Raw genomic sequence first — 26780 nt, 5'->3', positions numbered from 1 at the left:
AATCTGTAGGTAGTTTCTCTGGACAATATCTAGCATCTGCTCTTTCGTTTTTTAGAGCACCCACGCTTCAGAACCATTTTTGACAATTGTCATCACAGAAGCCTCCAGTATTCTTATATTGGTTGCCAAACTTATCTTCCTATTCTTATAAACTTTTTTCTACTCAGAAAAAACAACCTGGGCCTTGACTATTCTTTTTTTAACATCTTCACTGCACCCACTGTCTTTACTAGTAATGCTACCTAAATAATTGAAGCTGTCCAGTTGTCCATTTGATTGAATTTCTTATTTTCCAACATCACTTCTTCACCTTCACTTATACCTAGTCTTGGCAGCTGAGTCTTTTTTGCTTAATTTTCGAAACATATTGTTACGCCCTGAACTCGCGAATTCTCTAAAAGTCCATAAATTGTGCTAACATTTCATCTAGGATGATTGATTAAAGCATCAACATAACCTTAGTCTAGGAGAGTTTTACTTTTGACTCCCCATTTGGTTTCATGTTCTTCCATTGCCCTTGTTGTGATCCTTAGAAAAAATTCCATTACAATGATCTATATAAATGAGGAAAGGACGGCAATACTGGCTAACTCCTGATTTAATACGTAATCAGCAACTAGCCTCTTTTCCTACCTTAACCACAGCAATGTTGTTCTCGTAGATAGCACTAGCCACTCTAATGTTTTTACCTGGTATGCAGTATAAGGATAAGACCTTCACTAAAGCTCATCTATCATTTGAATCAAACGCTTGCTCATAAGCTATTATTCCATCTTGCTGTGTCTTCCAGTTTTTTCCCTGGCCTCCACTTCATATTCCCTTAATTTACATTTTAATGTTTTCTCCACTTTCTTTACATTCCTCTTATTTTTATATGATCTATGACTCGTATAATTTTTGTCACATAATTTTTAATTTTAAATCGTTTTATCATTGTTATGAAACTAGCCATTCTTGAGGGATAGTGTCTGAGGCTCGGAGTGCTCAACGCGGATCTTTATTTCCACGTTTTGCAGGGCTACAACAGTGGTATTCACTCCCTGAGGGTATAAAGGCTGCAGATAATATTAGCGAGTTCAATAGTGGGTTGAAACGCTACCTTCTGGGACTTTGTTAATGATTTAAGTGTTTTTTTTTTGTTTTGTTCTCTTTTTTTTGTGATTTTGATTTACATTCACTAATATTCCAGCTGTGTTTCTAACTTTTCCGTCAAGGCACCTTCAGCGACTTCACAGACTATTTTCCTAAAATTATTCGATCCATCTTCTACATTATAAAATTTTATATTGTTCGGTTTGGCATTCGACTGTTCCTGGAAAGTTTCTTCATCTGAAAATCGTCACCTGGAATCAAAATCAAACCTCGACTGTTCTGTGGATAATTCGCTGTTTGCGCTTTTTTTTTTTCTTTAAAACCGGATATTTTGTAAGGATTCATCTCCATTCAAGGGTATCTCTGTTGTAATACCAATATCCTGATTAGTGAGCATACGCGCCATGTTTGAATTCTTCTCGCTTATTGCTCTCTTATTTATAATTTTTTTTTACCAAATATTGACAATCACTTTTAAATATTTCACTGCTTGAATTTTATTATACATTGATTAACCGATCAACTAACCGCTGAACGTTATTGGAGTGTATTTGTATGCTTTTATAAAGTCTTTATATGTTTTTTTTAAGTGCAAACACTTAAAATACGTATTAAAAAGCTTTTTGGGAATTTAGAAGAATTATAGGTATAAGAAAAGTTTGTATTTTGATACGAAGATTTTTTATTATCATCATCTGACTCATACGCATTCTATATGTTTTTAGCACTGTCTCTTTTTGTTTTTTCTCTCTTTATGGGTTTTAACGTTACCCCCTACCCCCTATTTATTTTTCTTTCTTTTACATTGGCGAGATTAATTGGCAATAATGATATTCCACAGGTGGCTTTTCCAAGCACTTTTATTTGTTTCAGTGCGACTTGTTGTAAAATTCAGTTTTGTTATGTTAATAATTTTTTTAATTGTTAATAAAATAAACTGAATTGTATACTTGCAGTCTATATAAAAACACTTCAAAGTTAAAAGTTGAGTCTATGTTCCATGCTTCAGGTACTATTTTGAACTTTAAATTTACAATATATGACAAACAATGCAATTTTTGAAAAAAAAACCTTACGTATGCTTAGTGCCTAAGCGTATCTATTTTTTAGATGGCACTATAAAGCGCAAAGTTTCAAAGCGCAAAATGCCGTGTTCATTCAGTGTCTTACAAAAAAAGAAAAAAAAATTACCAGCAAATTGAAAATCTAGTTTTCTACTATGTGTTGATATATAGTTTTCTTCACAGATTGGTTAGCTTTTCTGGATCTCTAGAAAACATCAGAAGAAAACTCAGCCCCAGTCTGCTCAAACTATTGTTGAGCAGGATGCGCAGTGGCTAGGTACCACTGGAGGTTCTAGCCAGCTGAATGAATATCTGAAATTTCAAATTATTAATTTTAAGTTTTATATTCCCTGTGCTATTTTCGGTGTGTTATTTTCCTGCTCTTCTACGGTTCTAATATATCGACGAAAAATTAACTTTTGGTATCACTCCATAGTTACTTGGTATATATTTATTATTCGGTTTCGGTATGTTGTTTTCCTGCTCTTCTACAGTTCTAATATATCGACTAACAGCAGGATTTTGATATCACTCTATAGCTGACATTCAGTTATATCCAAATAAAATTTTTGTCATTCGGTATATTTTGGTTATTCGGTTTAGGTATGTTATTTTCCTGTTTTTCTGTGGTTCTAGTATATCGACGAAAAACAAAATTTCGGAATCACTCCATAGATGACACCTGGCACGTACGCAGGATCCCCTGAAATTTTGTGAAATATTTAATTTCCCCATGGTTTCTTGGGATTTTTGGCAAAAGTAGGACATTTATTAAGAATCTAGATACATGTGTGAAGCCTTTTTTGGGGGATTTTACAGCATGTAATTATCCGGTCAAGTCACTTCGCAATTATTAACCCATTTTCTATCTAATTTTTTACCTTCTTTGAAGTAATTAGCAATTGTACTGTTATTTTTTTTTTTGTAAAGAGAGTTTGATTTCCACAGCAAAGTAGAATCATTCTTGATATTAGGGCGTCTATCCCCTATTTTCAGGATAAAGTACAGTTTTTAATGGATCAATTTTGTAAACAATCATTTTTCATTAAAATCTACGTTTTTGCAACAGAAGAACTACCCCCCCCCCCCCTAGCACCCATATTGCACTGTTAACCCTAAAATTTCCCTTTGAGTGGGATATAATAGATTAATTACTGGTTCTAAATCGCTATGAACATAACCTGAGCCTAAAACGTACTTTTGAGGCTTCAGTCTTCTTCCCCTCATCCGCTACAATACTACAGATTAAAGTTATTCTGTATTTTTCGACATACGTGCTTTTTGCATTACTAAATAAAAAAAGTGCTACTTTATATCTACTGTTTCAAAGGTTTTGCCCCCCCCCGAAAAAAAATTCCTGCGTACGTGCCTGGCTTACACTCAGTTATAGCCAAAAAAAATTTTTGTTATTCGATATATTTTTGTTATTCGGCTTCATTACGTTATTTTCCTTCTCTTCTACGGTTCTAATATATCAACGAAAAACAAGATTTTGGTATCACTCCATAGCTGATATTCGGTTATATCAAGATTAAAGTTTTTGCTATTCGGTATATTTTTGTTATTTGGATTCGGTATGCTATTTTCCTGATCTTCTACGGTTCTAATATATCAACGAAAAACAAAATTTTGGTATCACTCCATAGCTGATATTCAGTTGTATCCAAATTAAAAATTTTTTATTCGGTATACAGGGTCCTTTTGATTAAACAGAGGTTGAAAATCGTAAAACAAATGATAATTGCTCCTTTTTAAAGTATGTTTAGATCCTTCTGTAAGAAAAGGCTAAAATCACAATCTGGCTTGGTGAAAGAATACATTTGAAACTAATGAAACTAGTGGTTCTAATATATCAACGAAAAACAAAATTTTGGTATCACTTGATATATTAGAACCATAGAAGAGCAGGAAAATAACATACCAAAGCCGAATAGCAAAAATATACCGAAGAACAAAAATTTAATTTGTATATAGCTGAATATCAGCTATGGAATGATACCAAAATTTAGTTTTTCGTTGATATATTAGAACTATAGAAGAGCAGGAAAATAACTTCTAATATATCAACGAAAAACAACACTTATAAAATTAGCTTATAAATGAACTTCCAGGGAGCAAAGGCTGAAAAGAAAAGTTTTTGTCTGAAATGTGTCATTACTGAAAATTGTACACATTGCACACTGCTACAGTTGGCTGTAATTTTACTTTTTTTGTAACTATTTGTATTTCTATTGATTTGTTGAACATTTAATCTAGTCTGGACAGACAAAAATAAACAAAATGAAAAAAAATTGTACTTTCAATAGTTAGTTCTTTTACTTTTAGCAGTTAGGTCTTCCAAACAGGAGGAGGGGGGATCTGGCCTCTATGCGGGTTGTCCATTTTAGATAAAAAGGTACAAAATTAATGAATTCCAAACATCCATAAATGGTAAGAATTTAATGTAGATGTAGTCTTTACTATGTCTGAAATGTGTCATTACTGAAAATTGTACACATGGCACACTGCTACAGTTGGCTGTAATTTTACTTTTGTTGTAACTATTTGTATTTCTATTGATTTGTTGAACATTTAATCTAGTCTGAACAGACAAAAATAAACAAAATGAAAAAAATTGTACTTTCAATAGTTAGTTCTTTTACTTTTAGCAGTTAGGTCTTCCAAACAGGAGGAGGGGGGATCTGGCCTCTATGCGGGTTGTCCATTTTAGATAAAAAGGTACAAAATTAATGAATTCCAAACATCCATAAATGGTAAGAATTTAATGTAGATGTAGTCTTTACTATGTCTGAAATGTGTCATTACTGAAAATTGTACACATGGCACACTGCTACAGTTGGCTGTAATTTTACTTTTGTTGTAACTATTTGTATTTCTATTGATTTGTTGAACATTTAATCTGGTCTGAACAGACAAAAATAAACAAAATGAAAAAAAAAATGTACTTTCAATAGTTAGTTCTTTTACTTTTAGCAGTTAGGTCTTCCAAACAGGAGGAGGGGGGATCTGGCCAAGCCTCTATGCGGGCTGTCCATTTTAGATAAAAAGGTACAAAATTAATAAAATTCCAAACATCCATAAATGGTAAGAATTTAATGTAGATTTAGTCTTTACTATGTCTTCACTAAAACTTTACTAAAACAAAAAATATTGTAAATAATTTTATATTCTTTCATCACGAGAATTACACAAGAATACAGCTCGTAAAATTTACAACTCGCAAGTGTGTCGTATAACAATAAATGACAAAATACAAAACTAAAATATAACTCCATATTATAACAATACAGCTAATTGAAAGCGTAAAGCATAAAAAAACAAATGTAACAAGATTAAAGAGCCCAATACATGTATAGACAAAACTGAGGATACTATTCAGAATTCATGTCTTTTTAGTCTTATCTCAAAGAGAAATAGAGAGGTCATGGTCATGACTCAAAAAATTTTTCATTGCTTTTACTGACTTAAAATTTTCCACATAAGAATCAATCAGATTTTTTGAAGACAGAGCTATTTGTCACCCTAGAAATTGTGTTTCCTTGTCTGTATATATTTGTCATGAGGGGCGTCGTTTCGAGAGGGGGCATATATATGGTAAACAAATTATTATATATACGCCCCTTTAATAAAAATTCTGGCCCCAAATAAAATAATATACGCCCCCAAATATAATATATGTGTCCCCGCCAATAAAATGCGGGAGCTACGTCCCAGTTTGCCACTAAGAATTAGTTAGCAGGATTGGAAAAAAAGATGGGGATAGTTTTTCTCCGAAGATAAGAAATAACGTGACTGACTCACTTACGTCATAAAAATAAGCCAATGGAATTAAAGCACACTTTCCAAGTGAAAACTGTAATTTTTCTTTCTTTTGTAATCTACACAAGTGCAAAATTGTTCCATCAATAATTTCTTAGAAAAAATTATTATGCTCGAATTCCAGGCGATATTCTAGGCTTTACCTATAAATGTATGGGGCACTTAAAATACTAAAAATACCAGGCAACTTTTTTGGTCTTACGATCACTTTCATAATACTTCGTCATTTTTTTCTTCCAGGACGAAAATAAAGTAAAATGTCACTAAAGCACTGTCACCTCTCAGTTGAGCTTGAGGTGACAACTGCTCACATCATATAACAAATCTGAGCTATACAACTCATATGGATGCATCTAAAATAGGGCACATGAAGGGAAATATAAATAATTTAAGGACAATAATTAAAAGAGGGTCTACTTAAGTTACTCATTTAAGAGAAGAGAATTTTTAAAGAAAGAGTACATGCACCAGGACTTGCGAAAGAACTGAAATTAGTAATTATAGGTAAATCATAATTTTGGCTAAGATTGTCACTATGGAATATCATTTTTATTTATTGGGCAGTGAACGCAGTTTTGATTTATGTCATGTATTTTGGGTTGTTTGCTTTAATTTTCAACTTAAAAAAAGGAATCAATACTGACAAAATACCTTTTCTTACTAGCCCACTAGTTTTGGGAAAATGCATAATTCAACAGTTACAATTGTTACTCCTTTCAAGCAAAACTCAAGACCCTGAATTTCAGGAAGAGAAGGAGGAGGAGCTATACAAGAAATAATAAGATTTTAAAGAATTGCAAGGAGCTATGGCAAGAGTCATATCGCAACAAAGGAAACAGTGTGGAATAATAACCTCATGGACGAACTAAAGCTAATGATGCTGGTATAATAGCAGCAGCATCTTTTTTTGAATAATCTAGGGCATTTGGCACAACATCACTTGCCAAACCTGGGCTTGAACTGGCCCCTTCAGGTCCCTCTCTTTCTCCTTTAGGTCCCATAGACATGACTTTGTCTTCGCTTCCAGGCGTAGAGACACCACAATCACTACACTCGGGTTTATAATAGGCATGTACTTGTTTTTGATAAGGTCGAAAACGTCCATCTGTAGTATATATTATACTATCATCAACTCCTCTGTAATGTGGAGATGGAAGCCTTTGAATTCCTTCATGGTAAGAGCTGGTAAGAGGATGTGGTAGAGTGCTAAAGTGCTCAGGCATTAACTGAAGTGGAGATCTTAATCCGTGGGTAGGATGAGTATGAGAAGGGGCTAAAGATGTTGGCCTTGAGCCCGGCAGATAGTTGGGATGCCTTTGTATAACCAACTCAGGCCGAGGGTGGTTATGCGGTGGAATCACTGATTGTGTCGCCCATTTTATGTTTGATAAAGTTTCAATAGGGTATGAATCAGGTCTTGCAAGAAGATTAGGGCTTGATGCTAACCTCTGCAACCTAGGAGGCTGGGCGGGGCGGATGAATCTCATACTTTGATTCATAGGTCTTTCTTCTAAAAGAGGCTGTAAGGAGTGGACAATACCTTTTCTTTTATCACTTTTTTCTGGATATGGCCATGTAGTATGGCTAGCCCCTCTGGTAGCTATTGCTGGAGGTTGAAGATGTTCTTGCATTTGCTTAATAATTTCGGTTGTCGTACCAAATTTGGGCTTTATACCTCTGACAGAGGGGCGTCTCAAGAACCCATAATCTTCCATTTCATCCTCTTCTTCTGTTATACTATACCTCTTTTTGAGGCGATCTAGTCGACCAGCGTCTCGTTGAATAAATAAAGCGAGCTCTTCTTCACCAGGTCTTGGTTGGCCGTCTGTTGTATCAATACTTGAATCTTGAACACCAACTCCACTGTCTCCAGAACTTCTTGAACTTCGAGATCCTCCACTATCATCTCTACTTTCTTCACCAGGTACGTATCTATAAGAAAAATTGACGTTTTTGACATATGACTTTACAAATATTTTCATTTTAATACTAAATAGTAATACGAACACAAAAAGATATAGTAAGATCGCAGTTATTAGAAACAGGGCACGCATATCTTATTATATATAATTTTTTTTTAGAAAATTTATGAAACGGGAAGGATTACACGTTACCCCCCCCCCCCCCTCCTCTCTAACAGTCTAGTTACATACGCGAACAACATACAGATTTGAAAATCAAAAAATAAAAGAAGAAAAAGGAGAAAGAAGAAAAAAATTTTAATTGAAAGTAACTTAACAAACAATTTTAAAAAACTTAATCTTCGGGCAGGAATGCCTTGCTTTGTGAAACTTTTAAACTAAAATATATTCATTCCATAAAAATTTTATTCCGAATGATCAAGTGCATAAGAGAACTGGTCATTCGAAATAAAAATTATACTTTATTCTGGTTTTGAGCTATTTCGCCCGTAGATTGTTATTGACTGATGCAGGGTATCAATGGACGACGTCTACGGCAAAGGCACCAATTTATAAAACTGAACGATAGAGGGGGGAAGGGTTGCAACATTTTTTTATGAATATTAAAAGTTATTTATTAAAATCTAGGATGTTTTTTCAATGAAAATAGAAAAAAGAATCTTTTCAAATCCTAAGGGGTAATCGCCCCCTCCCAATTAGTGCTTCCGGTTCATGGTATTATTTCAAGTTTATGTAACTTTATTTTCACACTTTGTCAGATTTTTACAGAAAAAAAATAAAAATGTTGGTAGTCTTCTTTTTAGCTAGAACGGCCGCGTGTTAAGTTTTGAAAAAGCATAATGAAACACATGACCGAGAGCATGTATGCATCCCACTTCTTATAGATGACTGTTTAACTTTAAAATCACAGTAGTTCTATCTTCTCAGCAATTTTAAACACATCCCTGTTCCTCCCTTCAACAACAGCCCAATCCTGCCATTTCACGAAAGCACTATCCCGTCATTCCCATGAGAGCGAGCAAGTGCTTGTTACGTAAAAGAGAATGTTTTCTATAAGATGCTGGTGTCTGTTACATAATAGGGGAAAGGGTACTTTCGTTGTTATGCAATAAAGTCCGGCGTGTTACATATAGGACTTGTTAGAGACCGTTAGTCAGGCGGGAAGTCCCGATTGTAACTGGGGGGGGGAGGCACAAACCTGGATGTTAAGTAATACGGTGCACAAGTGGAATGTGATACAATATTCCATGCCCTGCTATATTTATTGGGGGCGATGTAATCTTACGTAACTTGGTAGATTTACTGGGAATGACGTAATCTCGCGTGACATGCTAGACTTCAGGGGCCCATGGGGAATCCCAGTAGTAGCCGAAGAGGGCATACACGTGAGTGTTGTGTAATGACGATGCACACGTGGGTGTTACATAATAACAGTGCTTAAGTGGATGTTACGTAATGACAGCTCACCCGTGGGTATGACGTAATGACAGCGCAAACGTTGGATGTTACGTAGTAACGGCACACACATGGATGTTACGTAGTGGCGGCGTGCAGGTGATATGTAACGTGATGGCAGCGCAAACGAAGGGAATTACGCAATAACGATGTACATGTTAGATTTTCCATTATTTTATAAGAGATTTCATTTTCTTCGGGATTTCTTTTTTATTCAAAGCGTTTTTTTCAGGATCTAATTTTCTTTCAAGGTGTTTTTTCTTTCAAGAGTTTTTTTTTTTCAGGGAACCTTTCTTAATTAAAGATTTTTTGTCCACATTAGGATTCGAAAAGAACTCCCCCTCAATGGAATAGAACGCTAATCAGTTGGAACATTTTAAAATTTCTAATATTTTGATTTGGCTAATACATTCTACATGATAGACCATTGCACACAAGGAGAATCTCCTGTTCGCGCATACTAGAATGATTAAGCTATTGATTGCATGTTCCCATATGATTGCAATAGCTGACATGTAGGCTGGAAAATCAATTACTGAAATTTGCTTACATTTGAAGTACACCTGAATCGATTTATACGAGAATCGTTCACACTAGAATCGATCGTTTAAACTTAATGACAAAATACCAATTAGCATTTCTTCTGATCACTCCTAGCAATTGATTCCGGCGTGGCAAAATGTACCAGCACTCCCCCCCACTGATGACACCTAAGGGGTTTTTGACTGTTTTTCCTCAAAAATAAATTTATAAACTAAAATATGACCATTGTTATTATTTAAACAGCGGAAATTGCCATTTCACTGCTAGACTGCAATGTTCCATGACAGTTACAAGCCTGTGACACCAAACGTTTGACAAACGACACCCTCTAGGAAGTATGTTCACAAAAATGACGTTTTTAGGGCATTTTCCTGCAAAAATATTCGTTTACACTGGAATCGAATATTTCAACTTAATAAAAAAATCCCCATTAGCGATTCTTCTGATGACTTCTAGCAAATAAGACCAACGTTTCAAAATGTACCAGCCCCCGATGGTACCATTCTGGCGCATATTATCACACCTCACTAGTTGGATCATTATACCCTTTCTAATATTTTGTTTTGGCTAAGACATTGTACATATTAGCCCATTACACACAAGGAGAATCCCGTGTTCGCGCATACTAGAATGACTAAGCTATTGATTGCGTGTTCCCATGTGATTGCAATAGCTGACATAAAGGGTGGAAAATCGATTACTGAAATTTGCTTACATTTAAGTGCACCTGCTTGTTACGTAATGCTTTAGAGGATGTTATCAGATAATATGGCCGGTGGTTCTTAGCGCAGTTTTACTATGGAGTGTTTTGTTAATTGGTTTACAATAGAATCGACCGTTTAACTTAATGAAAAACCCCTATTAGTGTTTCTTTTGATGACTCTTAACAATTGAGGTCAGTGTGGCACAATATACCAGCCCCCTCCCCCGTTGAAACCCTTCTGGTGAACATTATCACAGCTAAGATTTTTCAAGTACTTTCCCTCAAAATAAATGTATAAACTAAAAAATAACCACTGTTTTTATTTTAACAGCGGAAACTTGCGATGTCATAGCTAAACTGCAATGTTACATGACAATACCAAGCCTGTGACACTCAATAGCTGACGCAAAAATCGTCGTTTACACTAAAATCAATCATTTAAACTTAATGAAAAAATACCCATTGGCTTGTCTTCTGATGAATCCTAGAAATTGAGGCCAGGCTGGTAAAATGTGCCAGTCCTCGATGACATCCTATTGGCATAAATAATGACACCTAAAGGTTATTTCAGCATTTCCCTGAGAAATAAATTTATAAACTAAAAAATTGCCACTGTTTTCATTTGAAAAGGGGAAACTTGCCACTTCCCTGTAAATTATGATGTTCCAAGGCAACTCCTAGCCGCATTGTGTCAACTCAATGGTTGACACACGGCATCCTATAACAAGCATTATCACACGTATTTTTGGGCATTTTCACGCAAAAATATCCGTTTACGATAGAATCGAGCGTTTAACTTAATGAAAAATCCCCATTAGCTTTTCTTCTGATGACTCCTAGCAATTGAACAAGCGTAGTACAATGTAATAGCCCCCCGATGACAACCTGCTGGCGAACATTGCCACACCCAAGAGTTTTTCAACGTTTTTGCCCTCACAAAATAAATTTATACACTAAAAATGACCATTATTTTTATTTGAACACCAGAAACTTGCCATTTCATTGCTAGACTGCGATGCTCCATGATCATTCGAAGCCTGTGACACTCAATGGCTGCCAAACAACACCCTCTAGTAAGCATAATTAAACACATGATGTTTTTAGGGCATTTTTCCGTAAAAATATTCGTTTACACTAGAATAGATCATTCAAATTTAACGAAAAAATCTCATTAACGTTTCTTGTGATGACTTCTAGCAACTGAGACCATCATGAACCAATGTACAAGTCCCGATGAAGCCCATCAGAGGCACATTATCACACTTAATAAACACTTAATAAAAAAATATAAACCAGAAAATGGCCATTGTTTTTATTTGAACTTGTTGCGTATAGACTTTGTTCGTGAAACTTGTTGCAGGTTGAATTTTCTCTTCATGAAACTTGTACATTGATTTTTCTCTTCCTGAAACTAATTTTGTTCGTGGAACTTATGGCGAGCTGATTTTGTTAATGAAACTTTTTGCGAGTTGATTTTTTTCATGGATTTTGTTGCATGCTGATTTATGTTCGTGAAACTTTTTGCATGATGATTTTTTCTTCGCGAAACTTGTATATTGATTGTTCTCTTCGTGAAACTGATCTTGTTCATGGAACTTTTTGAGTGTTGATTGTTTGTTCTTGGAACTTGTTGCGCGTTAATTTTGTTCGTAGAACTTGTTGCGTGCGGATTTTTGCTCAAGAAACTTGTTGCATATTGAATTTTTCTTCGTGAAACTTGTACATTGATTTCTCTCATTTTCAAACTGATTTTGTTCATGGAATTTGTTGCGTGTTTATTTTATTTGTGGAACTTGTTGCATGTTGATTGTTTCTTCGTGAAACTTGTACATTGATTTTTCACCTCACAAAACTGATTTTGTTCCTGAAACTTGTTGTGTGTTGTTTTTTCGCTTCTTTAAACTTTTACATTGATTTTTTCCTCGTGGAACTGATCTTGTTCAGTTCACGAGGAGAACAATTTGTTGCGTGCTTATTTTTGTTCATGGAGCTTGTTGCTTCGTGATTTTTATCAGTGAAACTTGTTGCATCTCGATTTTTATCTTCGTGAAACTTGTAAATTGATTTTCATCCTAAAAAAAACTAATTTTGTTCATGGAACTTGCTGCGTGTTGATTCTTTTCCGTGGAACTTGTTGCGTGATGATTTTTCTTCGTGAAATTTGTTGTATGTTGCTTTTTTCGTCGAGAAAAATGTACATTAATTTTCTCCTCGTGAAACTGATATTGCTCATGGAGCTTGTTGCGTGCCGATTTTTGTTCGGGGAACTTGTTCCGTGCTGATTTTTGTTCGCAAAGCTTGTTGTATATTGATTTTTCTCTTCGTGAAATTTGTACATTGATTTTTCTCGTCGTGAAACTGATTTGTTCATGGAAATAATTACACCCTGATTTTTGTTTGTGGAACTTGTTTCGAACTGATTTTTCATCCTTGAAACTTGTTGCATGTTGATTTTTCTCTTCTTGAATCTTGTACATTGATTTTCCTCCTGAAACCGATTTTGTTAATGGAACTTTTAGCGTGCAGAATCTGTTCGTGGAACTTGTGTTGTACTGTTTATTCATCGCATAACTTGCTGCATGATGATTTTTCTCTTTGTGAAACTTGTACATTGATGTTACTCCTTATGAAACTGTTTTTTTCTTGGAACTTGTTGTGTGCTGATTTTGTACGTGGAACTTGTTGCGTGCTGATTTCTGTTCGTGGAACGTGTTGCGTACTGAATACTATTCGTGAAACTTATTGCATGTTGATTTTTCTCTTCGTGAAAGTTGTAAATTGATTATTCTCCTGGTGAAACTGATTTCACTACTTGTTGTATGTTGATTTTTTTGTTCATAAAACTTGTTGCGTTCTGATTTTTGTTTGTAAAACTTGTTGCATATTAAAGTTTCTCTTCGTGTAACTCGAACATGGATATTTCTCCTCGCGAAACTGACGAAAAGTTCATGGAACTTTTTGCGCGCTAATTTTTGTTCGTGGAGCTTGCTGCGTGTTGATATTTTTATGTTAGTAAACCTTGTTGCATATTGATTTTGCTCTTCGTGAATCTTGTACATTGATTCTTCTCGTAAAACAGATTTTGTTCATGGAATTTGTTGCACATTAATTGTTGTTCGCGGAACTTATTGCGTGCTTATTTTTATTCGTGAAAACTGTTGCATGTTGATTTTTTCTTCGTGAAACATGTACATAGATTACTCTCCTCGTGAAACCGATTTTATTCATGGAACCTGTTACATGTTGATTTTTTGTTCATATAGGTTGTTACGCGTTCATTTTTGTTTGTAAAACTTGTTGCATATTAAATTTTCTCTTCGTGAAGCTAGTACACGAATTCTTCTCCTCCAGAACTGATTTTGTTCATGGAACTTTTTGCGTGCTAATTCTGTTCGTGGAACTTACTGCGAGCGGATTTTTTATGATGGTAAAACATGTTGCGTATTTATTTATCTCTTCGTGAATCTTGTACATTGATTCTTCTCCTCGTAAAACAGATTGTGTTCATACAATTTGCTACACATTGATTGTTATTCATGGAAATTACTGCATGCTGATTTTTGTTCGTGAAAATTGTTCCATGTTGATTTTTTTCTTCATTTTTTTCTTCCATGTTGATTTGTTCAGGAAAGTAACCGAGTGCTGAAATTTCTTCGTGAAACTTGTTGTATGTTTATTTTTTCTTCGTGAAAATTGCAAATGATTTTTCTCTTCGTGATACGGGTTATGCTGATGTAACTTATTGCGTGCTGATTTTTATTCGTGAAACTTGTTTCGAAATGATTTTTGCTCGTGAAACTTGTTGCTTATTGAATTTTCTCTTCGTGAAACGTGTACATTGATTTTTCTACTCGTGAAATTTTTTGTGGGCTAATTATTGATCGTGAAACTTGTTGCAATTTGATTTTCCTCTTCGTGAACTTGTATATTTTTTTTCCTCATAAAACTGATTTTATTCATGGAACTTGTTGACTACTGATTTTTGTTCGTGGAGCTCGTTGCGTGCTGATTTTTGTTCGCGAAACTTGTTGCATGTCAGTTTTCACATCGTGGAACTGATTTTGTTCATAGAAATTGTTGCATACTGATTTTGTTTTGTGGAGCGTGTCGCGAGCTGATTTTTTGTTCTTTAAATTTGTTGCATCTTCATTTTTCTCTTTGTGAAAATCGTACATTAATTTTTCTCCTCGTAAAAGGAGAAAAATTTTTCATGGAACTTGTTGGGTGCTGATTTTTTTTGTTCGCGAAACTTGCTGCATGTCTCTTCGTGAAACTTATTGCTTGCTGATTTGTATTCATACAACTTGATGCATGTCGATTTTTCTTTCGTTAAACTCGTACATTTGACTTTTCTTCTCATGAAACTGATTTTTTTATCGGTTTATCGGTTTTATCGGAGACTTATTGTGGTTTCAATTTTTTCGTAGAACTTTTTGCGTGCTAATGTCTGTTCGTGAAACTTATGATACGTTGATCTTCGTGAAACTTGTACATTGATTTTTCTCCTTTACTTTCTGGTTTGTTCGTGAAACTTGTTGCATGTCGGTTTTTCTCTTCGTGAAGCTTGTACACTATTTTTCTTCTCGTGCAGCTAATTTTGTTCATGGAACTTGATGCGTATTGATTTAGCTCATGGAGCGTGTTACGTCCTGATGTTTTTTCGCGAAACTTCTTGCATGTCTATTTTTTTCGTCATGAAACTTTTACATTAATTTTTCTCCTCGTGAAACTGCTTTATTCATTGGAACTTATTGCGAGCTGGTTTTGTACGCAGAACTTGTTTCGTGCTAATTTATGTTTGTGAAACTTGTGGCATGATGGTTTTTTCTCTTCGCGAAACTTGTACATTGATATTTCTCCTCATGAAACTAATTTAATTCATAGAACATGTTGTGTTCTGATTTTTTGTTCAAGGAACTTCTTGCATGCTGATTTTACTTCAAGAAACTTGTTGCATCTTGATTTTTCTCCAAGTGAAACTTTTGCAATAATTTTCCCAACTTTAGACTGATTTTTTTTTCATTGAACGTGTCACGTGATGATTTTGTTCATGGAACTTTTTGGGCGCTGGATTTAGTTTGTGAAACTTATTGCATGTTGATTTTTCAACCCTTAAAACTTGTATATTTGTTTTTCTCAATTTCGTGCTGATTTATGTTTGTGAAACTTGTGGCATGATGAGTTTTTCTCTTCGTGAAACTTGTACATTGATATTTCTCCTCATGAAACTGATTAATTCATAGAAGATGTTGTGTGCTAATTTTCTGTTCAAGAACTTCTTGTATGCTGATTTTTGTCAAGAGACTTGTTGCATCTTGATTTTCTTTTCCAAGTGAAACTTGTGCAATAATTTTTCCCATCTTTAAACTGATTTTTCTTTCATTGAACTGCTCACGTGATGATTTTGTTCATGGAACTTTTGGGCACTGGTTTTTGTTTATGAAACTTATTGCATGTTGATTTTTCTCTCCTTAATACTTGTATATTTGTTTTTCTCCTGGTGCAACTGATTTTGCTCATATAACTTGTTGCGTGCTGTTTTTTGCTGATGGAACTTGTTGCGTATTGATTTTTGTTAATGAAACTTGTTGCATTTTCCTTTTTTTCTTCGTGAAACTCGTACATTTATTGTTCTCCTCGTTAAAATGATTTTGTTCATGGAACTCGTTGCGAGCTGATTTTTAGTTCGTGGAATTGCTGCGTACTGATTTCTTGTTTGTGAAACTTGTTGCATGTTTATTTTCTTTTCATGAAACTTGTACATTTTTTCTCCTTGTGAAACTGATTTAGTTGATGAAGATTATTGCGTGCTGATTTTCGCTCATGGAGCTTGCTGTGTTTTGATTTTGGTTGAGGAAACTTGTTTCGGGTCAATTTTGTCCATGGAAATTATTGCGTGCTGATTTTTGTTCCTGAGACGAACAAAAATCAAAACATACCAAGTGTAACAAACAAAATCAGCACACAACAAATTTCATGAGCAAAATAAGTTTTACGAGGGTAAAAATTCAATTTCCAAGATTCACGAAGAGAAAAATTAACACGCAACAAGTTTCAAGGACAAAAATTCAGCATGCAGGAAGTTTAACGAGCAAAACAACAGCACACAACAAGTTCAATGATCAGAATCAGTTGCATATAGAGAAAAACCAATGTTTTTGATTTTTCACGAACAAAAATCAAAACGATTGGTTCCATGAGCAAAATTCAGCACGCAACAAGTTCCACGAACAAAATTAGTTTCACGAGGAGGAAAATCGATGTACGAGTTTCACGAGGAGAGATATCAAGATGCAGCAAGTTTCACGAATAAAAATCTGTACGCAACAAGTTCTGCGAATAAAAATCAGCATGCAATGAGCTTACAAATTGAATGTACAAGTTTCACGAAGAGAAAGATCAATATGCAACAATTTTCAGAAACAAAAAAAAAATGCAAGGAAATAAATTCTATGAACAAAATCAGCACGCAACAAGTTTCACGAGAAAACTCAGTCAACAACAAGTTCCATGAGCAAGATCAGTTTCACAAGAAGAAAAATCAATGTGCGATTTTCACGACAAAAAAATCAACATGTGGCGAGTTTCATGAATAAAAATCAAAACGCAACAACTTCCGCGAACAAAAATCAGCATGCAATGAGTTCCATGAGTAACATCAGTTTTAAGAGGAGAAAAATCAATGCAAAAGCTCCATGAAGAGAAGTATCAACATGCAATAAGTTTCACGAACGAAAAAGAGCACGTAACAATTTCAAGAAAGAAAATTCAAATTGCAACAAGTTCTATGAACAGAATCAGTTTCACGAGGAGAAAAATCAATGCACAAGTTTCATGAAGAGAAAAGCGAACATGCAAACACTTTCACGAGCAATAATCAGCACGCAACAAGTCCCACGAACAAAAATAAGCAGGCAACAAGTTCCAATGAACGAAACTAGTTTCATTAAGAGAAAAACCAATGTATAAGTTTTACGAAGAAATTTCAGGACGCAACCAGTTCCAAAAACAAAAATCAGAACGCAACAAGTTCCATAACCAAAATGGGTTTAACGAGGCAAAAAAACAAGATGCAAACAGTTTCACGGACGAAAGTTGCATGAACAGAATCAGCTTCACAAGGAGAAAAATCAATGTACAAGTTTTACGAAGAGAAAAAATCCACATGCAACAAGTCTCAAGAACAAAAATCAGAGTTCCACGAACAAAAATCAACACGCAACAAGTTTCAGGGAGAAAATCAATATCACTAGGAGAAAACTGAATGTACAAGTTTCACGATAAGCAAAATCAATATGCAACAAGTTTCACGAAAAAACTCAGTAAACAACAAGTTCCATGCAAAATCAGTTTCACAAGAAGAAAAACCAATGTGCAAGTTTCACGACGAAAAAATCAACATGCAACAAGTTTCACGAACAAAAATCAACACGCAACAAGTTCTACGAATGGAACCAACAAGCAACAAGTTCCATGAACAAAATCAATTTCACGAAGAGAAAAATCAATATACAAGTTTCACAAAAAGAAAAATCAAGATGAAACAAGTTTCACGAACAAGAGTTAGCAAGCAACAAGTTCAAATAAAAAGAATGGTCATTTTTAGTTTATAAATTTGTTTTCTAGAAAAAAAGGTTCAAAAACACTTAGTTGTGATAATATACACCCAGAGGGTGTCGTCGGAGCTAGAACAGTGAGTCAAGCTGGTCTCAGTTGCTAGGAGTTATCAGAAAAAACGCTAATGGGAATTTTTCATTAAGTTTAAATGATGAATTCTAGTGTAAATATATATTTTGCAGGAAAATGCACAAAAAAAGTCAAATGTGTGATAATAATTGCTAGAGGGTGTCGTTTGTCAGTCGTGTACATTGCCCCAACCTGGTTCCAATCGCTAGGAGTCATCAAAAAAACGCTAATGAGTTTAGAAGTTTAGGATCGAAGTTTAAACGCTTGATTCTAGTGTAACCGAATATTTTTGCATGAAAATGCCCGTCATATGTGTGATAATGCTTGCTAAAGGGTACCGTGTGTCAACCATTGAGTGTCAGAGGCTGGGAATCGCGATGGAACATTTCAATCTAGCTATTAAATGGCAAGTTTCCACACCTTAAATAAAACAATGGTCATTTTTTTAGTTTATATATTTATTTGAGAGGGAAAATGTCGAAAAAACCTTAGGTTTGATAATGTGTGCCGGAAGGGTATTATTGGGGGATGGTGCGTTGTGCCACGCTGGTCCTAATTACTAGAAGCCATCAAAAGAATCATTAACAGGGATTTTTTCAGTAAGTTGAAATGATCAATTCCAGTGTAAACGAAGATTTTTGCAAGAAAATTCCCTAAAAATGTCATAATTGATTCTGATTTCTATAGAGGGTCGTTTGTCAGTCATTGAATGTCACAGGCTTGTACTGTCATAGAAGCATGGAACATTGCAGTCTAGCAATGAATTGGCAAGTTTCCACTGTTTAAATAAAAACAAATGGTCATTTTGTAGTTCATAAATAAATTTTTTGAGAGAAAAAAGGTTGAAACCCCTTTAGGTATCATCAGAGGGAGGGGGCTGGTACAAAATTTCACGCTGGTCTCGATTGCTAGGATTCATCAGAAGAAACTCTAATGGATTTTTTAATTAAGTTTCAATTATAGATTCTAGTGTAAACACATATTTTTGCAGAAAAATGCCCAAAAAATGTCAAATGTGTAATAATGCTAACTAAGATGTGTCGTTTGTCAGCCATTGCTTGTCACAGGCTTGGATTGTCATCGGGCATCGCAGTCTAGCAATGAAATGGCTGTTCAAATAGAAGATGGTCAATTTTTAGATTTTAAATTATTTTTAGAGCAGACAAGGTTGAAAAACCCTTAGTTCTGATAATGTGCGCCAAGACAGTGTCGTTGGGAGGGGGGCTAGTAAATTGTGGCAAGCTGCCCTTAATCACCATTAGTCATAAAAAGAAACACTTAACAGTTTCGAAGCTTAGAATCGAAGTTTAACCCCTTAATTCTAGTGTAAACGAATATTTATGCATGAAAATGCCAGAAAAATGTCATATGTGTGATGATACTTGTTAAAGGATGCTGTGTGTCAAACACTGAGTGTCACTGTCAACCATGGAACATAACAATCTAGCAATTAAATGGCAAGTTACCTCTGCTCAAATAAAAACAATAAACAATAATAAAAACAGCAGGATTGTGTCACAACCAAGGTTTTTTCCCACATGTGCACCGTTATTATGTAACACCCATAATTTTGCCCCTCTCAGTTACAACCATGACTTCCTCGCCAGACTAACGGTCTTTAACAGGTCCTATTATGTAACACTGCAAACCTTATTGCATAACAATCAAATTAAACTGCCCCCTATTATGTAACAGGCACCCACATCTCTTAGAAAACAATCCCTTAAGCGTAACAAGCACCTGCTGGCTCTCATGGGAATGACGGAATAGGTTTCTCACGGGATTGTAGGATAGGGATGTTGTGCAATGGAGGGATAGGGATGTGTTTAAATTTGTTGAGGGGATACTACTCATAGCTACAAACAGGGGGAAATAGAAAGGGCAATGTCGCATCGTAATGAAATTTACAATGTGTATATATTGGAGATTGCATAAATAAAAAATATATTTCAAGAGATTTTACATGAAAATTCTGACATTTAGGATTAAAAAAATACAATCACTTGGTGATTATGTAGATCTAATTTTTGTTCTTTTAAGAATAATTTGAAGTGCTTTTTTATGGTTTTATGCAGGATTGTAATAAAAAAGGTAGAGGAGGCATTTCTAATAAATAGAGAACTTTAAAAAAATGTAACTCGTTCTTCCTTTGAGTACATTTTTCAGTTTTTTGCGCCTTTTTGCTATTTTTAGCTTGACGGGGACATTTAACCGGCTTAGACATGCCTATGCTCATCTTTTTCAATGATTTGTCAATCCTAGTGTTTTGTTAATTCTAGTTAATCATTCCTTTCCTTGTTTAAGCTTTCTTTGAGGTAATTTTATGTTTCCATTTGGAATTAAAAACCTGAAGACACTAATATCGTTCCTTTGTTGCAGAGAAGATCTCGAACTAAACAAAATGCTTTGGGCAACTTTAGTTCATCCCACCATTTTTTTTTTTCATTTTTCAAGAAAAAAAATGGCAATTTTCAAAAGTGAAAACTGTCGAGAAATCTAGAATTACAGGATATTATAATGAAACTTTAATTTTCCATCTCTTTTTCCAAAGAAATTAAAACTTCAAGACAGAAAATCCAAAACATTTTACAGAACGATACAAAGAGAGACAGGAACAAATATACAGAAAGTTAAGTTCAGTCTTTGGAAAGACAGGTATATTTCTTAGAAAACCAGAGAACAATTTTACTATTTCTACTGCTGAAATAAGAGTCAGAGCTCTTTCATTCAACGGTAACAACAATAAGAACTTGAATAAACAAGGGGATATTTTAAATTCATATTCCTCCCACAAGGCTTTGTTGCCGGTGGTGCTACGAGGGGCGCCAATTAGGCCGTGTCTGGGGGTGCAACTGCCACACAACATTTAAACAAAATTTTTACATTTTTGCAGAAAAAAAATGCCCCATCTACCCGTTGGATTCTAAGATAGATTTTTTTTGTCTTTATTTTAAAAAATTGAAGAAAACCTTTTCTTCTACTATATTTTTTGAATTTTCAGCACTGAGTGTAGGGCCACTGCAGTTAGTTTAGAGCGGTTGTTTATGGCGATTTAACTTTAAAAAGTCCACATAATAAATGTTTACTTCAAATACTTTCTAACTACTGAGCTATATTTAAAAAGACTAGATTTATATATGATAAGCCAGAGCCATAATCTCGTTTTGGAACTGAAAAATGGAGCTTTTCGAGAGCAAAAAACTCTCAAGAGCCTCCCTCCCTCAAGACTCCCTCAAGATATTGTATGGGTAATTAAATACCCCCAAAAAAAATTATATTTCAAATTATATTTTAATAATTCATTATTATGTTACAATATATTTTTATTTTTTTATTTTTTTCTAGGCAAAATACGCCATTGTGCTCAGCATAGAAAAGTTGAAATTTTTTATTCCTATTAGCCAATTTCTATTGTAGCCAATCGAGGGAAATATGATCTTTATTCTACCTTTTCAGATCGTTCTGTTCTTTACCTTTCCGGGCTTTACCCTATTTTTAGGAAAAAAGATTTTAGTGATATTCGAGTCTGTTATTTCTGCTTCTTTAAATTTTTTCTTTATCTTCTTCTATGGTATAAGAATCGAAAAATAGTCAATAAGTTCTACCTTCTGAACATTACTGAGAAGCTGACTGGTTTGCACGAAAAGCTTTCGGAAACGGCGTATAGGCGTTTGCCGCCTCACCACGGTCTGATCGTTTCTTTTATTATTTTTTTTATTTAACGTCATTGTTATTTAAAGTTATTGCTGATTCATGTTATTGCTGATTTTCATATCTGTATCACGTCTTTTTTTCTAAAATGCTTACTCCACTATTCTTATTTTCATGTAAGTGGGTTAGAAATAAATATTATATTATCGTTGCAATATTCATTTTTGTTGTTGAGTAATACATATCAGATTTGAATGTAGTAACAGTATTTGTGCTCGCTAGAGCGTTTTAGTACTATGTTTTTGTTTGAAGGTTATTACTCTGAAATTTATGTTCCGTTTAAACAGAATTTTGCCCAGTGGAAACACAATCTGTCTCATTTAATATTTTGTGAGAAAAATAAAAGATAGGAGACCACTCGGGTGATTCAACTGATTCTCTTCCTTTACAAAACGGTTCATAGGTAACAAGGAACACACGTGGGGAGGGGTCTCAAGGTTTGTCCCCCCTTCGCGTTCCCAGTTTTTGGAAATTTTCTAGTACTTCATTCAAATTATCAAATAAAATTAATTTTTCCATGCCCCCCCCCCAAAAAAAAAATCATATGGCCCTTGTATGTAGACTAGACTAGTACAAAAAGATGAGAATCGCTGCTATATTTCCAGAAATGTAGAAACTTTCACAGATAATTAGCATACAATATAAAAGAAAAACTTCATTAGAAATTGACTGGGCTCATTCGGTTTAACAATGGCCAGCATCCATGCTTGAGCATAAATTATTGGCCATTACTGTCAAAGACCCTGTGTAATTTTTATTCTTCAAATTTGGTTCCGAAACGGTTCGTTGATTAGGTCGAGTGGTTTGGTGAGAAGTCTATTTCGCCAATTTTATGCCTTTGAGAAATCCCTCCCTGCCGACAAACAGAAGCAACATTTTTTCATGGCTCAAATTTCAGATCTGGCAATTTCCAGAGATTGTTGAAATTTTCACATTCCTAGCTTTAAGGGCCCCGATCGCTTTGCTACCAATATTAGCCTGGACGTATTCTTACCGATATTTGGATCAAAAATTTATCAATTGTTGCCTAAAAAGTCAATGTCAATAATTTTGGTACAATATAAGTTTGGGGTCGCTTATATTACTGACCTACGAATAAAGTGAGCAAATGATTTTTTTTTCTGAATATAATAATCGCTAATGTGCAAATATATAGCCCAAATTAAACAAAATCAATGCATTCTGTCACCCGTACAAGTACATTGAAAATTAATATAACACCGGTTATCTCACATCTAAGAGAACAAACTTCTCTAGTGTGTTTGGTATAGTCCATAAGGACAGTTTTTGCCCTTATAATACAACGAATCTATCCCATTTTGTTATTTGGTGTTCTGGATAGAAAATAATTAATTATCATTAATTATAATTATCTTCTAGAATGCACCCTAAATGTGTACAGAGAGGCAGAGCCAACCAACAATAAAGAAATGTCGCAAGGTAGCTGTCGCAAAGAGGAAAAAGTATCTATAGAGTTTGGGATTTCCAAACTATTTTTTTTTCAAGCACTTGTTATTAATAATTTACGTTATCATGTAATATGTACGTCATCATTATGCAGGTTATCATCTACATTATTAATAATGCAATTATGTCTTATGAACATACGAATGAGTTTTTCAGGGTGGGGGGGTAATAAGTAAACGTTCCAAATGATAAATAGAATAAGAAGCGCATTTAAACTAAATTTAGGTTTCCAGTGGAACAGGCCGAGAGCTCTCCCCCCCTTCGTAGAGGGGGGCTACTATTCATGTAGTCTTTTATCTCTGTGACGATTTAGGAAGATATTCCAGAACAAATAGCAAAGAAAAACAGGAAGTGTTTGAACAGATGTAAAGTAACAATGGATCCGAAGTATCCCCACGTCAGGTGTTGGACGACTTACCGCTTAACCTTGATGAAAGCCTTATTCTTTCCAGGTTGTCATTTCACACCTGGTAGATGTCAGGTCTTAGCCCAACAATAATAGAACAGTGTCTTGTTTTTTCCTCCTTAGTAGCAAGCAAATGCGTTGCGCTGGTAATAATGGGAGCCCCTTTAGAAAGATCATGGCGATAATTTTAGAAAGATGATTTTAGTTAACTACAGATTAATCCATTTAGAAAAGTTGAATCTTCATTGGTTTTAAAGGCCTCATTTCGCGAGCAAAGAAATAGGCCTAAACAAGAGTTGCGTATTAGAAGAATATGTTTTTCATTGCCACGAGCAGATGACAACATATTTTTGAAATAACTCTTTTTTATTTGTCGTAGGGAAATAATCTAAACAGGTTGAAAAATTAAAATTTGCGTATCCTATTTGGCTTATGTAAGACTACATATGTATTCCAATGCGTAAGGTATGTCCAAAGCGTCTTTACTGTTCACAAATAAAAAAATAAACATAACTGGAGTTCATTCTACTATCAAACAGTTCGTGGTAACGAACTATAGTAAGGATCGACCCGGCTCAATAGTAAACGACACTGAGAAAATTTGCCTTATTTTGGAAATAGGAGGAAACACCCCCTAAAAGTCATAAAATCTTAACAACAATCACACCGTCGCATTTAGCGTATCAGAGAGCCCCACTGTAGAAGTTTCAAGATCCTATCTACAAAAATGTGGAACTTCGTATTTTTTGCCAGAAGACCGATCACGGGTGCGTGTTTATTTTTTATTTTATTTTTTTTGTTCTTCTTGTTTTTGGTGTTTGTGATGGAAAGGCAGTGTGGTCTTCGTCGTTATTTAAAAATAAACATAGTTTTTTCAATTGAAAGTAAGTAGTAGCATTAAAACTTAAAACATACGGAGATAATTACGCATATGAGGGGTTCTTCTTCTTTTGAATATCTCGCTCTTTATGCTAAAGTATTTTAGTAATTTCAACTATTTATTCTACGGCCATTCTGATTCAGGGGCCGTTCTTAAATAATTGGGACAAAACTTAAGCTTTAGTGTAAAGAGCGAGGTATTAACGAGGGGACAAACCCCATCATATACATAATAAAAATAAGAATATAAGAATATAGAAGTTTGTTACGTAAGTTGATTCTTAAGTTACGTTTAGTTTTTACTAACAAAAACGTTCTTTATTAAAGGTTCTAGTTGCCTTTTTAAGGAACCGAAAAATTGGAGGGCAACTAGGCCTTCTCCCCCACCCCTTATTTCTAAAAATCGTCTAATCAAAACTAAGAGAAAGCTATTTAGCCCCAAAAAAAGAATTAATATGCAAATTTCATTTTAATAATTTATGTGCGGAGAGCCAAAATCAAACATGCATTAATTCAAAAACGTTCAGAAATTAAACAAAAAACTAGTTTTTTTTTAACTGAAAGTAAGGAGCGACATTAAAACTTAAAATGAACAGAAATTACTCCATCTATGAAAGCGACGGTTCCCTTCTCAACGCCCCGCTCATTACGCTAAAGTTTTTTACTGTTCAATAAAGTAGAATTGAGAGAAAGAGCCAAACTTTAGCGTAAAGAGCAGGGCGTTGATAAAGGAACATTCCCTTTCATACACGGAGTAATTTCTGTTCGTTTTAAGTTTTAACTTCGCTCCTTACTTTCAGTTAAAAAACTAGTTTTTTTTTATTTAATTAGGTAAGTAGGATTGGCAAGGAATTAGGTAAGACAGCTTTTTCGCACCTCTTGGAAGATATCCATTTATTTTCCAAGGCCGTACACCTGAGGGGGGATTGTCCCCCCTCAAAATGTTTATTCGACTCCTAAAACACGCCGAAGGTTTAGCTTTCCTTTGGCAGCATAGCTGTCTTTGGAAGTCAACATAATGTTAATATTTGAATCTTTAAGCACAAAAAATCACGGTTCAACGCGGAAACACTGATGAAAAAGTGATACTACCTAAAAAAATCCATAATTAAAAAAAATAAAACAAAAGAAAAACACGGAAATCACGGTTTCCAGTATGAATAGACCTAAGAATGGGTCCAGAGAGCAAATTCAATTTGACCTCCTTTAAGCATAAGATGCCGAATAAGCAAGGTATGAGACAATACCAAAACAGACGGATATTAGGTCACACGAAAAATATATAAATTGTTCCTGAACAAAATTAATTTTGATCTACACATTCATTTAATTAGGGTTTATCAATTTTATTTTTCTTTTCTTTTCATTTTTATCAAAGGTGAATGAATTATAGCAAATTTTACAAGGCTGAGGCTCATGGTTTTTATGGGAAAAGAAATATACACACTTTCCGTATTACAGTGTATTATACAAATAAGAATCGAAGCTACATCAGGGTTTCAGTTCCCTTGCCCCTCCATGAGCGGCTCTCTGTTCAATGCCCTAGTGTTGCTTTTTTTCCTATTTTATGTATTTTTTCACATATCTTTTTTAAGTATTTTATAATCCAGTACTTTTAATTTCAAGTCCCATGAAAGCAGTGCACCCCCAAAATGTATTATGGTTACCGGAAAACCCACTTATGTCAAATAAGTTAAGAAACTTAGAATTTGTCACTAAAGAATCTCAAACACTTCAGGGGTACTTCATTTAACTAATAAAATTTTTCACTGGATTTTTGAACACAATAAAACTTTTATTTATTTCACATAGAGTATTTTAGCAATAGAACCGGTAAGCTTTACCGAAGAAATTTTGTATTGCAGGAACAAACAACCCGACTGACACAATTCATCAAATACATGTTAAGAGCAGTGGTCTATATATTAGAAATCAGTAAAAGTAGCAATGACTAAATGTAAATAATTTCTAAGACCTGCCTTGCAATTTAAAAAAAAAAAATGAAAAATATAGAAACATCGGCATGATATTTC

General features: G+C 34.5%; 1 protein-coding gene across 4 annotated transcripts in view; it reads right to left on the bottom strand.

The window, feature by feature from the left end:
• Positions 1-5304: 5304 nt before the first annotated feature.
• Positions 5305-26780, bottom strand: part of LOC136030449 (uncharacterized) — a 173759-nt gene continuing 152283 nt past the window's right edge. For all 4 annotated transcript variants that reach the window (XM_065709437.1, XM_065709440.1, XM_065709438.1 and 1 more), the window contains one exon: positions 5305-7907. In XM_065709437.1, the coding sequence (XP_065565509.1) occupies positions 6830-7907 (1078 nt within the window). In that variant the 3' untranslated portion in view covers positions 5305-6829. The remainder of the gene's footprint in view (positions 7908-26780) is intronic.

Source organism: Artemia franciscana, chromosome 8, assembly GCF_032884065.1.
Source record: "Artemia franciscana chromosome 8, ASM3288406v1, whole genome shotgun sequence".
NCBI lineage: Eukaryota > Metazoa > Arthropoda > Branchiopoda > Anostraca > Artemiidae > Artemia > Artemia franciscana.
This window is presented reverse-complemented; position numbering and strand designations above follow the sequence as displayed.